Genomic DNA, 14125 nt, shown 5'->3' with positions numbered 1-14125 from the left:
GTAGTTTGAGATAATTCGAGGAGAATTAGGGTGAGGAATCAGACAAGGGGCTGAGGAACAAGAGAATCGAAGGTGATAAAGCTTCAGAGTTCATTCATCTACAACCTAAATCCCTTTGGTGTTACAACGTGATACATATACTCCTACTACGCCCACACACAGATAACCCTTGGCCCATCTTGTAGCCCACACACAGGTACAAACCACATGGCGACAGCCCATACAGGGGGTGTTACAACCGCCATGTCCAGGTGTCCCTTGGCGTTCGGCCGTCCCCATACGGTGGCATCATGTCGGCGCCCCACGTCCAGGTCTACACTCTTCGCCGTCGGCAGCCTCCACCATGTCACCACCTCCTTGCTGCCAGACGAGACATCCTCTGCATCATAGTCATCTTGGTTGCCAGTGAAAGCCTGCTCTTTCTCCTATGGGATCGATTTCACCTTCATCTTGCTCTGCCACGGGTGGATCTTCAGTCCCCTGGCATATGTGTTGTCCGTTCTATACTCCCACCGGCTGGCCGGCTGTGTGTGTGTGTCGTGGGTGGCTTGACGTGCGCGCTCTATTGGCATAGGAAGCGGGCAGTTGCAGCAGGGGAAAAGCTGTTGGCTACTTGCAGAGGAGGATTAGGATTGTATAGCACAATCAGGAGAGCTCGTTTGATTTGTTTTGGTCTAGATTAGTCAAACCGTGAATTGATATTTGTTTCTTGGTACAGGAGCTTCAAGGCAACAGGGGCAATAGGCTTTGACAACAACACATTCAATGAGTTTCTTCCCGAATCTGAAACTATTTGGCTCTAAGTTGTAATCCCCTTGAGAAAGTTAAGAGTATTTATGGACTGGTTTATGGATGTTGCAAATTTGATTGCAGCAGGGACCTGCAAAGAAAATGCAGTGCTCACCGTTGATAGATATATTCAGGGCAACATCAAACTTCAGTGAGAATGAACATGACCAGGCAGGGAGCTTCATGCATCATTGGATCTGAGAATTGTTTACTACTGTGAATTGTTTATGTTTCTTGGAGACACTAACCGTAGCTTCTTATTAGTGACCATGGTGGAAGAGCTATATTGCTGTGCCTTTCTTGGATTCAGGTTCTTCTATTCCAAATGGCTGCTTGTCATCCGCGAGCGCAGTGAGCAGTGCCTGCTGGAGTCGTAGCGCAGGACTCCTGCTACCCGCAGGAGTAATATTTACCGAGGAGGCTCAACTTGGCCGACCCTGCTGGCTGCGCCCGGTACACACTCACGCGCATCAACGGCGATCCGCACACGTATGCCGCGTCAGAGGCGTTGCTGCGTCTCATCGCCGAGCTGCACCAGTCCAACAACTCAGACCTATGAGCACATGTTCACACGCAAGTCCGCGCCTGACTGCCTTGGCCAGCTCATGGCCATCGCAGACACTGTCATCTTCCAAGGTTGATTGATGTGGCGCTCTGGATCATAGCTACACGTAGGAGGTATTTCTAGCGCCTGATTTCTCAAAAGTTTCAGAGGTTCTAGACATTACTTCTTGTTTTATACTTTGTCTGAATTGAGTTTTCATTCTCGTTTTTCAAAAGTTAGTTGTATCCAACAACAACATAATACATGCTCACTAGGATGTTTTCTTTTGAATTTTTAGACATTACTTGTGAAAGCAGTAGCAACTGAGTGCTCATTACATGTTCTTAGCGTAAAAGGTCCGGAACTTGCTCACTAAACTTTCTTAGTGTAAAAAGTCTAGAGCTGATAAACATGGAGTATGTTGGAGAATCAGAGAAGAATATCAGGGACATCTTTGAGAAGGTATATCCATCTGCACAAGCCATATAATTGCCATGAAATATCCACATATACTCAGATAATCAGTATTCACCATCAATTTTAGGCTAGATCAGCACGCCCATGAGTAATTTTCTTCGATGAGCTTGATTCCCTTGCTCCTGCACGAGTGTCCTCTGCAGATTCTGGAGATGTGATGGACATGGTTTCTCAGGTATAATGAACCTCATCAATGAGGTGGTGACTGTGTCTCAGTTTTCAATGTTTAAATGTTAGAGTAAACTAATTCAGTTTCCCTTTTTCTGTCTTTACTAGCACAAATGCTGACAGAGATGCATATGTTTGGCATTTTATCAGTAACATAAACTTGTGCTAGCTTGCAGCACTACATTTTGTGATTGTGTAGTATCCACACCACTACTGATTGTCTATGCTCTTGCCTGAGAGCACGTGTTGTGCTTTGTATCATATCGTCTAACAAAGATGTAAACTCTGCAAGTAGAAACAGACTTTAGCACTGTGATCCAGTATGTATTAAGTATGGATTAGTATTTGGTATGCTTGCAAATGCTTATTTATTGCTTGCACCAGAGATACCAACAAGTTACTATTGAAAATTCAAATATACTGTCAGGAAAATGTAAAAACACACACGCACTGGTCTCAACTAGCTCTGCCCTGCTGTCACCGCCCTCCCCTAAGAGCATTCAACCCCACGGCAGAGCTGGTTCTGCACCCCGAGCACTCAACCCTACGACGGAGCTGGTTCTGCATACTGTCATTTTCTCCCGTTGCAATGCACAGGCTCAAATCAACTTTGTTTGCCGGTGCAGTTTAGCAGCGCATGTTCTCATGATCGCATCTGTTGTTTATTCCACCAAAGAAACATGTACGCAGTTTTTGGATTTATCTTGGAAGTTCATGAGATATTGTTGGAATCGCGCGATCATGAACTTGATGCCATATCCAAGAAAGGTGAGGCTGCTTCGGGAGGGCGTGCATGAGCCGTACTTTGGTGAGCGGCAGTCACGCCAATTGATTAGCCGCATTTTGATTTGTATCACTACCACCGGCTTGATCTGCGGAGCCGTACTAAGTTTTGGATTAATATTGTTCTTTGTCAATGTGAACAAATTGTATTACCCTGTTGCTGAGTGGTTTCTCGATAAATCTCAGTTCGCTTCCAATGGGCAGATGATATTTTTTGTAGTAATATGTGTTGAACGGAAATGTGTATATCATTTGGTGATTTGTTAACAAATTTAGATTTCTGTTGGAAATAATTATGTTTCATCTACTATACTCCAAATTTGAAGGTTGATGTTATACAAATTTTACCGAATTAACACAAATATTGGTTGAGAACATTTTCATTATGTAACAGTGCACGAACATCAGGAAGCAAGTTGTGGAAGGCAGCCTTCAAGTCTAGCTCGACAAGATTACTTTTTTAAGTTATAAATGTTCTCTTGTACCGGTGTGGTTCAATGGCAATGCGGTGACCGAATCCATCGCCTTGACCGCGTCAAGACGTGTTATGACAAGGTGAACGGCCTACGTCCGTGACGGCGGAAATGAGGATCCCTACGAGACAAATGGATTACCTTCTTCAAGTGGATGAAGCAGATTATGTGTGGTGATGGGTTGTGATGTTGTTATTTTTCTCCCGTTGTGCACAGGAATGTTTGCTAGTATTTCCTACACCTGTACATGTATATATACTGGCCTATGGCCCCATTGGAATATAAGATGCATATTCCTAACATGGTATTAGAGCCCTAGGGTTTTTTTTTCGCACGCCGCAACTCATGCTCGATCCCGTCGTGTGCCGCCGCTTCTTCTCTGAACGGCTGCCGTTGTGTTCCTCTCCTCCCGATCCACTGCAGACTACGCCATGCCACCTCATCACGCGCTGCCCCGCCCCGCTCATCTACGCCCGAAGGCCTCCACGCGCCAGGTCACTGCTCCCTCACGGGAGCTTCATCTGGGCGCGCGTGTTCTGCTCAAAGCCTGGCCTGATTCCGTGACACCCATCCGCCCATGGAGTGTGCCTGCACATGACTTGTGCTTTGCTCACCTGCTGCTTCTGCACCACCCGTGAAGGGTGTGACGTGTGTTCACGCTCGTGCACTTGCCTAGACAAATTCTGCTGAAGCCTCCTGTGTCGTTGTGATCTGCTCTGCTCCGCAGCTGCCTGCTAACCCGGCTGTCTTAGCTTGGCTGTTGGGTCTTCGCGAGTAGAGAGAGAGAGAGAGAGATGTTTTCCTTGGGTACGCATGTCCCTTGCTGCCCGTCTCCTGACAGTGTTCCCTTCACTACTTCCGTCTCGCACATGCGCCGTTCCTCGGTGCTTGATGCTCGTCCACCTGTGACGTCGACCCCTTTGGCGTCTTCTACAGGTTATGTTGGTCGCTCTTCAATGACTCCTCTCTCAACCTCCGCACATTGTGATTGTCGTTCTACACCGACTCCTCTCACGACTTCAACCAGTGCTTGTCGCTTTACATCGACTCCTCTTGCGACTTTCCCCGACAGTGTTGGTGTATATGGCTCCATGGACTACACCTCGCACACGCGTCTTCCCTTAGCACTTGGTGCTTGTCTGCATACGGCCTCATCTCCTTCGTCAGCATTTGCGGACACTACTGGTCATGCTACACCGCCGCTTCCAGAGGTGGTGGTGGCCGCTCCTTTCCCGGTGCTACTACGTCGCCTAATCCAGATGTGTACTTCACTGAGCAGGAGATTGCGTGACTTCGCAACCTGCTGGCTACCTCCGGCTCTCTATTGTCGAGTGCGTCTACGCCGACCTCTTCAGTTGAGCTCTTGACTGAGCAGGAGATTACATGACTTCGATGCCTGCTACCTGCATCTTCCGTTCTCCATCGACAGGTTCTGCTAGTTCTGCTACCGACTCTTCTAGCATTGTGAGACCACCTTCTACACATGCAGGTACATCTCCGTGTGACTCATGATTCATCCACCTTGTCGTCCATTCGATCTCTCGACTCTTGTTCATGTTATTATTGCCGATGGTACTTCTCTCCCGCTTACTAGCCGAGGCGTTCTTAGCACTTCATCTTTTCATGTTCCTGATGTTGCTCATGTTCCTCGACTTACCATGCAGCTCCTTTTTGGTGGTCAGATTGTTGATTCTGGTTATAGGGTCATTCTCGACTTTGACTCCTGGACTGTCACACTGGTGCTCTCCTTGGTGCTGGCCCTCGACACCGTGACTCCCAGGGTCTTTGGGAGCTTGATTGGCTTCACCTTCCCTCCACTGCCACCGCTGCCAGTCTTTCCGCCTCTGTTGCCTTGTCTACCAGATCTTTTCAGCAGTGGCATCATCGCCTTGGTCACTTGTGTGGCTCTCGTCTCTCATCTTTAGTTCGACGTGGTCTTCTTGGACCCGTCTCCGACGGTGTCTTTAGACTACCGGGATTGTCGTCTTGGTAAACAGGTCCGGTTACCTTACCGTCATAGCGACACTGTATCTCAGCGTCCTTTCGACCTTGTTCACTCTGATGTCTGGGGTCCGGCTCCCTTTGCCTCGAAAGGGGGTCATCGCTACTATATCATCTTTATAGATGATTTCTCTCGCCACACCTGGATATATTTCATGTCTTCTCATAATGAGGTCTTATCTATCTATAAGCGTTTTGCTGCCATGGTTCACACTCAATTCTCTATGACTATTCATGTGCTTCGTGTTGACTCTGCTGGAGAGTATATCTCCAAGATGTTGCGTGCAGTTCCTGCAGAGCAGGGTACTCTTACTTAGTTTTCTTGTCCTGGTGCTCATGCTCGGAATGGTGTGGCTGAGCGCAAGCATCGTCACCTTGAGACGGCCCGTGCGATGATGAGCGTCGCCTCTCTTTCGCCTCACTTTTGGGCTGAGGCTGTCTCCACTTCCACCTATCTCATCAACCTTCAGCCGTCCACTGCTCTGTAGGGTGGCGTCCCTTTCGAACGTCTCTTTGGTCATTCTCCTGATTACTCGGCGCTTCGTTTGTTTGATTGTGTTTGCTATGTTCTTCCCGCCCCTCGTGAACGCACCAAACTCTCTACTCAGTCTGTTGAGTGTGTCTTCTTAGGTTATAGCGATGAGCATAAGGGCTATCGTTGTTGGGATCCTGTCGGTCGTTGGATGCGTATTTCTCAGGATATAACTTTTGATGAGTCGCGTCCCATCTACCCGCGTCCATCTTCCTCGGCCTTTTCAGTAGAGGATATATCTTTCCTCACTTTCCCTGACACGCTTATCACTCCAATTAAGCCCTTGCCCGTCCGTCCTACACCCCCGCTTCTCCAACTGTTGCAGATCCGGCGCCACCATCACCCATGGTTTCCTCACCTCGCTTGTCATAGGATTCTGCACCTTCGCCTCTCTTGGTGAATCCTACTGGTATTCTTCCATCTTTTACGCAATATTATACTCGTCATCTGCAAAATATGGATGCGTCTACTGATGTGCCACCTTCCTTATCTCAGCCTACTTATGGGTTGCATCCTTGCCCGCTTCCGCCTGTTGATCGCCTTGGTTTTCCACGCGCTGGTGGTGTTGTTTTGAGCCGACTTCTTATCGTCAAGTTGTTGTTCATCCCGAATGGCAGTTTGCGATGGCAGAGGAGCTTGCTGCTCTTGAGCGCACTGACACATGGGATCTTGTTTCTCTTCCTCCCGGTGTTCGCCCCATCACTTGTAAGTGGGTCTACAAGGTTAAGACTCGCTTTGATGGTTCTCTTGAGCCAAAGCTCGTCTAGTGGCTTGTGGCTTTCAGCAGGAGCATGGTCGTGATTACGATGAGATTTTTGCTCTTGTGGCCCATATGACCACTGTTCGCACACTTCTTGCCATGGCCTTTGTTCGCCACTGGTTTGTGTCTCAGCTTGATGTTAAGAATGCCTTTCTTAATGGTGAGTTGCATGAAGCGGTTTACATGCAGCCCCCACCTGGGTATTTTGTTCCTGATGGCATGGTATGCCGTCTTCGTCGCTCTCTCTATGGCCTTAAGCAAGCCCCTCGCGCTTGGTTTGAGCGTTTTGCCTCTGTGGCGACCGCCAATGGTTTTTCAGCGAGTGCTCATGATCCAGCGTTGTTTGTCCATCTTTCTACTCTTGATCGGACTCTTCTTCTTCTCTACGTTGATGACATGATTATCACTGGCAGTATATTGTCTTTGTGAAGGCTCGTCTTAGTGAGCAGTTTCTTATGTCAGATCTTGGCCCTCTTCGCTATTTTCTTGGGATAGAGGTCTCTTCTACCTCAGATGGCTTTTTTATTTCCCAGGAGAAGTATATCAGGATCTTCTTGCTCGTGCTGCTCTTACTGATGAGCACATTGTTGAGACTCCAATCGAGCTCAATGTCCACCTCCGTATACTGATGGTGACCGCTAGTCTGATCCGACGTGTTACCATCATATTGTTGGGAGTCTTGTCTATGTAGTTGTCGCTCATCCAGATCTCTTAACCAATCCATATTCTGAGTCAATTTGTCTCTGCTCCCACTTCGATTCACTATAGTCACCTCCTTCGTGTTCTCCGATATCTTCGAGGCATGATCTCTCATCGTCTGTTCTTTCCTCGCTCCAATTCCTTACGGCTTGAGGCCTATTCGAATGCTACCTGGACTAGTGATCCCTCAAATCGCCGTTCATGTTCTGCTTACCGTGTTTTTCTTGGTGGTTCTCTCATTGCCTGGAAGACGAAGAAACGGACTGCAGTTTCCCGTTCGAGTGCAGAGATTGAGTCGCAAGCTATGGCTCTTTTGACTGGAGAGGTGACTTGGTTACGATGGTTACTTCAGGACTTTGGTGTTTCTGTCACTACACCGACTCTGCTATTGTTTGATAGTACAGGTGCTTTAGCATTGCACATGACCCTGTGAAGCATGAGCTCACCAAGCATATTGGTGTTCATGCTTTCTATGTGCGCGTTGGTGTGCAGGATCAGCTTATTGCTCTTCAGTATGTGCCTTCCGAGTTACAGTTGGCGGATTTATTTACGAAGGCCCGGACTAGAGTGCAGCATGGCTTCTATCTCTCCAAACTCAGTGTTGTTCATCCACCATGAATTTGAGGGAGGGTGTTAAGAGTACTGTACATATAGCCATGTAGTCTTTTATATTTACCCCATTGTATAAGGGGTTTCCTGAATATTTCCTACACCTGTACATGTATATATACCAGCCTATGGCCCCATGAGAATACAAGTTGCATATTCCTAACAGACGTGAGGATTCAAAATATTGAGATCAACCTGGGAATAACTAAGCGAGTAAGAATGCAAAGCACGGATCAAGATCACATAGCAAATGAATGTGTAAGATAGCTAAGTAGCTAACCAAAGCCTGATCAGGTTCCTCATTCCAAGTCTTCCGAAAAATAAATGATAGCAACCGTTGCTTGATGCTAGGAAGAAAAGAATTCCCTTGTGCAGCCTGCAAGCATAAACTCCATTATCAATTTCGTAGTTCACAAGTTCAATACCAGAAAATTTCCAATTAGTCTTGTTCAAGGATGACAGATTGCAGACATGAAGGTTTGCTACAGCCTCCAAAGGCTATTTGCTGTATAGAAGTGATGTGGGTAAAACAAGACTATTTTCAGACAACAATTAGAGAGGATGACCGAAAGAATATCAAACAATAATTTCAAAATTCAATAGTAAACCAGAGATTTATAATGATATTCCCAGATAAACTAAAATTATATGTCTCACTAAACCATGTGGTATGTTGCACACATGTTCCAAAAGTGATTGTATAACTGAGAACATGTTAACAAAGGTACGTCAAGACAGGCTAATAGGTAGATGCTGCGAACCGGAAGAAACAAATATGTGAAAATGAATGCAACCCGTGTACAGACTGCAGACCCAGCAATCTTGAAAAAATACAAAGATTTGCATGTACCTGGCCATGTGAATAAAGAAATAGTTCATCATCTTCCCGGCAAAATGCACCAATTCTCCGTACCTCAACAAGGCTGCCTGAATCTCGGATTTGTAGGACATGTATTGTTTGATATCGTAGAGAGACAATGCAAACCAGATCCTCATACAAGTAAGCACCAATACTATGAGCCAAATTGATAAAATCATTGCAGAAAGCTTTCTCGTCTAGTATTGCACCATCTTCTAGCCTAATAACAAAAATACAGATGTGCTAATCCACCCAAATGTAGGAAAGCATGGTTACAGAATATATTTTAGTTTGAGTTAAAAGCTGCATTCTTCCTAAATCAGAACAAATAGATAACTGTACCTCACAAGATAGAAAGTTATTTTCTCAATTGATGGTACCCCGTGAATTGCACCGTCAGTGGCACTTGAGTCATTACTTTGTGCAGTTGACGTTGCAAATAAGCCATATTGATGGCACTCCATGTAAAGGAAAAAGTCCTTACAAATGTACTCATTGCTGGATGCAAGTGAGATTGAGTAGAGCTGCTTAAAGAAACTGTCAAATCTCTCTGCATTGGCCGGAAGATCATGAGAATCACATTCTTCATGGCATGAAAACGTTAACCAGATGGGACGGTACACAATCAAATCTTGGTGGTTTCGACTAAAGGCCACAAGATACTTGCCATCATCAGTGAACTTGCGAAACGAATAATCTGGGCAATCTATGTCGTATATAGTGTAACTTGGAACCAAATTCTCATAGAAGTGTCTGACAGTATTAACCTGTCAACAATGGAAAAGGGAAGGAGAAGAAAAACCACTTAGATCTTCTTAAGTTGCATAATAAAAAGGTTGCAGAAATTTGCTCCCATCACAAGTTCATAACCAAGACTCAATATAAAGAGCATGCTAGAACACCAAAGCATGTGAGTTCCAATAGTTATTACAGGAAGACAACACACATTGGTCATCAAAAAATATACAGCAACAAGTGTGAATTATGTCTACCTAAAAGAAAGATATGAGCCTACATTCTTGAACTTTAACTTTTGACAGTTACACTCCCCATCTTGGGTAATGAATATCCTTATCTAAAAGTATTGCCACAGCATCAAGTGTGCAGATTTTGTGCATGTTTCATCTATCCTAGATTATGGACACAGGCAATAACAAATTCATCAATGTTGCATGTATTTTTATTTTCAATCTCACACACTAGCCAATTGTTTACTTGTTTGCTCATGCTTGATAGGTGTTCTGCACTACATAACAACTCACCAAAAAAAATCTCAATTCAGAAATCCCAAGGATTTTGCTGCATTATTCCTCACACTCAGTTTCAAGCTTGACATCCTACACCATTGTTTTGTTTTCTGAACCATAAACTAGTTAACTAAACTACTTGACATAGATAATTGTCTAAGTCATAGGGATAAGATAATCTTGCATCGCCCTGTTGTACAAATTATCCTAAAATTGTTAAGGTGATAGGTGGAATGTTGTCAGTTCACTCCGACCATTGACTACTTCATTTGACCTCTCTTTTTTTTTGTGACATTTCACTGCTTATGAGCTACTCCTCCGTTCCTAAATATAAGGCCTTTTAGAGATTCCAATATGGACTACATACGGAGCAAAATGAGTGAATCTACACTCTAAAATATGTCTATATACATCCGTATGTACTAGTCCTTATTGAAATCTCTAAAAGGGCTTATATTTAGAAATGGAGGGAGTACTAGTTATTCACAAGGCTGACATTGTCGCATTAATATTTTACCATGTATGGCTGAATACCAGGAGTGTCATTAGCTCTAGACTCTAGATATCTCTGGCAAATATCTTAGCCACAGTTCCCATACTACAGCACAGACAGGAGTACCATAGTCAACAGTACAACCCCAAAAATGGGGCCTCACCCCACCCCAAAACCCCCCACAGGCCACAAAGGCTAATCACGTGTAGCAACGGCAACCACAGCGACACCACCCTCTGCCCGCCCTAACGCCAGGAAAGCAGCCGCATTCGACCGCCCTCCGCGTGCCCACAGTCGCAAGAGCACTACGCCTATCACCGATTCTGAGGGTTAGCGAGGCGGGAGGAAGGAGGAAGAAGCGTACGGTTGCGCCGGGGCGCGGAGAGAGGAACTGGCGGTCGAACACCCTGGAGGCAAGGTTGCCGCTGCGGAAGAAGCCCACCATCACTGCACCACCCGTGGCCGCCGCCGGCGCCGAAGCATCGCACGCGCCGGGGAGGGTGGGGGTTGGGGTTGGGCGGTGGGGATTATTACTTTTTTCCGCTGGTGTGGATGTGAGAGGGTGGGAAGGGGATTTTTGCTTCTGATGATCAGTATTTATTTATTTATATCTATGTCTATATCAATATAAAAAGAACCAAATGGGCAGATCTAAATCATCTCGATTGTCAAATCATGTTATCTAGCGGTTCAAATCACTTCAATGTTGAGCATCAAACATGTTTAACGCTTTAATTACCCATAACTATCATTGGTTATAAACACGTTTTGACTCAACGTTGTATCTTCAAATCTGTTATGTAATTAATATCCTACCATTTTTATCTTATCAAATACCAACATGCAACAGATATATCTTACCTGATATAACGTGCAACTAATATCCTACTTAATATAAACGTACATTGCACATACATTCTTACTAATACTCCTTTAAAAGAAGGATCGGGTTGTATATTTGCCATTTAGAGCATCTGCGCTAGGCTCCCAAAACAGTCAGAGTATCACTTTTTTAGACCCGACGGTGAAAAAATGTTTCACTCACGTTCTTAAAGACTTGTTTTTTGCTGGATTTGACTAAAATTAGCCCCGGCGATCTTACCCCAAACCCAGCCCCTTGAGGGGCAGCTGGGGAAGCCGGGGCCATCTTTTTGCCCCGTGTGGCCCACCTGCCGCCACATCTCCTCTCACATTCTCTCCTCCCGTCGCTTTCTCCTCACAGAGCCCCATCTTCTCTCTCCCCATCCACTTCTCTCTCCCCGTGCCAGCTTCGCCCGCGTCCCGGCCGCCCGACCCCGCCTCGATGCCTCCCCGCCGCAGCTCCGGCCCGCAGCGTCGCCCTGCCTGCCACGCCGCCCCGCCAGCCTTCTGCTGCCACGCGCTCGGCCTCCCGCACCGCCCCGCCAGCCCTCTGCTGCCACGCGCTCGGCCTCCCGCGTCGCCCCGCCAAATGAAGAGCTCGCGGGCTTGGCGAGGCTGCGCTCGAGCGGCGGCTGCTACTTCGCGCTCAAGACGTGGAACGCACAGCAGGCGGGCGTGGCGGCTGTGCTGGCGGCGGACAGCGTGGACCAGCCGCTGCTGACCATGGACACCCTGGAGGAGGAGACCCCCGACATGGCCTTCCTAGCCAACATCACTGCCCCCTCCGCGCTCGTCTCCAAGCCCTTCGGCGACGCCCTCCGTGTCGCGGCCTCCGGCGACGCCTCCGTCGCCGGGGTGGTGGTGCGTCTCGACTGGCGCGAGTCGATGTCGAACCCAGACGCGCAGGTGGAGTATGAGCTCTAGACCAACAGCAACGACGAGTGCGGGCCACGGTGCGATGAGCAGGCGGCGTTCCGTGGCCACGCGCAGCTGCTGGAGAAGGCCAGTGGGCGCGGCGTCGGACGGGGGCAGCATGGCGTGGCCAGGCGCGGGCGCGGGCGCGGCCAGGCGCAGGCATGAGCGGCCAGGCGCGGGCACGGCTTAGAACGGGGCGGCGTGGTAGCGCGATGAGTACGACGGCCTCGCTTGGGGTGCAAACGGCTGGAGATTTATTCATCCCCATGCCAAAATTCTCGCCGATAGCCCCTCAAACGACGAAAAAAAACGCCTTATGAAGAGCTCAACGGCTCAAGATGCTCTTAGCTCGGGGCACTGCTAACTATCGTAGCAGTATATCACAGTATGTCAGACTAGTGGACGAACGTGCGATTTAATTGCAGTTGCACCGTTGGATTAGATATACGTAACGTGTGATCCAGTCCACTTTAGGTGGTTACCAAATTATACTCCTGCGATTAAGGGTATATACAATGGTGCTATTTTAGGAGTGTCACGTAGGATAAATGATGAGATGGAGAAGAGAGAACTCATAAGAAAAGACTTGTCTTCTCTTATATTTAAAATAAGACAAAAGATGATCTCTTAGCACAATTTGTCTCACCATATTTTAAGGAATTGCTAGTTATTGAAGATAAGGCTAAGAGGGTGTTTGTTTCCAGGGACTTATTGGTTTAGGGACTTAAAAAAGTTCCTATAAGTCCCACCTAAACCAAACACAAGGGACTTATTGGGACTTATTGTGGTGATTTGGGACTTATCAAATAAGACTCTCGGGGAGGAGCTTATTGGGACTTATCCCGAGCCGGACCTACCCCGCGTCGCTCCAGGCTCGTTCCCCGCACGCCGCCTGCCTCTCGGTCCAATCGCCGCCGCCGCCCGGCCTCTCGCCCCGTCGCCGCCCCACCGCCGCCCGGCCTCTCGCCCCGTCGTCGCCCCGTCGCCGCCCCGCCTCGGTTCGCTCCGCCTCGGTTCTGCCTGCCTCAGTTCGTTGCAGCGGTGCCTCCAATCGCCAGACAGGCCCTCTCTTGAGCCTCGTTGCAGCGGTGCAACATGGACTTATAAGTCCCTGTAAACAAACAGGTAGGGACTCCGGACTTATAAGTCCCTGTAAACAAACAGGTAGGGACTCCGGACTTATAAGTCCCTGTAAACAAACAGGTAGGGACTTATGACTTATAAATTGGGACTTAAAAAGTCCTCTGACTTATGAAACAAACAGGGCCTAAGATATAACCCACTATAGACATGTTTTTTTGTCATCTCTAAATTACATGCAAGACTTACGATAAAACTGTCTTATCAACCATTATACATGCCCTAAGATGTTTTCATGTCTGATTTGCTTCCTTGAATTAACTTCTTCCGAAAATCATGCAGGGACAGGATTTCAGTTCCATCTTAACCTTCTATTTACACACATGATTTGAGATACTTATTCAATGACTTTTTCCTATATACTATTAAAAAGTGCTTCTAGGGCACAGCGAATTTGCTTCACTGTAACAAAATGTATCCGATTAACATTTTATATCGTTTTAATGCAAAAATTAATGCTTCCACCAATGAGATAATTTGCTTCGATCGCAATTGAGTTTTTTTTTTTTGCATATGTGTCCAAACGCTTTGCTTCCGTGTAACAAAATTTTGCATCTCAGAATTTGTTTCCATATCAAAAATTTGAGACCTATATATATTTCCTATCAAATTTCAAACGCTTGAAAACTTTGCTTCCATCCAATACAGAAGTGTTTGCGTGGTAAAATTAATTTGCTTCTAACCAAATTTTCCTACTTCTTTCGGTCATAAAATAAGTTTTAGACATGATACATATATATTTCCTCAAGTGACCAATAGTGAGTACAATGTTTCC

At 46.7% G+C, this 14125-nt stretch overlaps 1 protein-coding gene across 5 annotated transcripts in view; it reads right to left on the bottom strand.

Annotated features, from left to right (window-relative positions):
• The window catches only part of LOC119268076 (light-mediated development protein DET1-like), a 30966-nt gene extending 19972 nt beyond the window's left edge, over nucleotides 1-10994 (bottom strand). For all 5 annotated transcript variants that reach the window (XM_037549575.1, XM_037549577.1, XM_037549578.1 and 2 more), the window contains exons 1-4: nucleotides 10799-10994; nucleotides 9037-9461; nucleotides 8686-8914; nucleotides 8116-8211 (exon numbers count right to left, since the gene is read on the bottom strand). In XM_037549575.1, the coding sequence (XP_037405472.1) occupies nucleotides 8116-8211; nucleotides 8686-8914; nucleotides 9037-9461; nucleotides 10799-10879 (831 nt within the window). In that variant the 5' untranslated portion in view covers nucleotides 10880-10994. The remainder of the gene's footprint in view (nucleotides 1-8115; nucleotides 8212-8685; nucleotides 8915-9036; nucleotides 9462-10798) is intronic.
• Between the last annotated feature and the right edge of the window lie 3131 nt (nucleotides 10995-14125).

Source organism: Triticum dicoccoides, chromosome 3A (genome assembly GCF_002162155.2).
Source record: "Triticum dicoccoides isolate Atlit2015 ecotype Zavitan chromosome 3A, WEW_v2.0, whole genome shotgun sequence".
Taxonomy (NCBI): Eukaryota; Viridiplantae; Streptophyta; class Magnoliopsida; order Poales; family Poaceae; genus Triticum; species Triticum dicoccoides.
The sequence above is the reverse complement of the archived record's forward strand: the minus strand, read 5'-3'. Positions and strand labels throughout refer to the sequence as shown.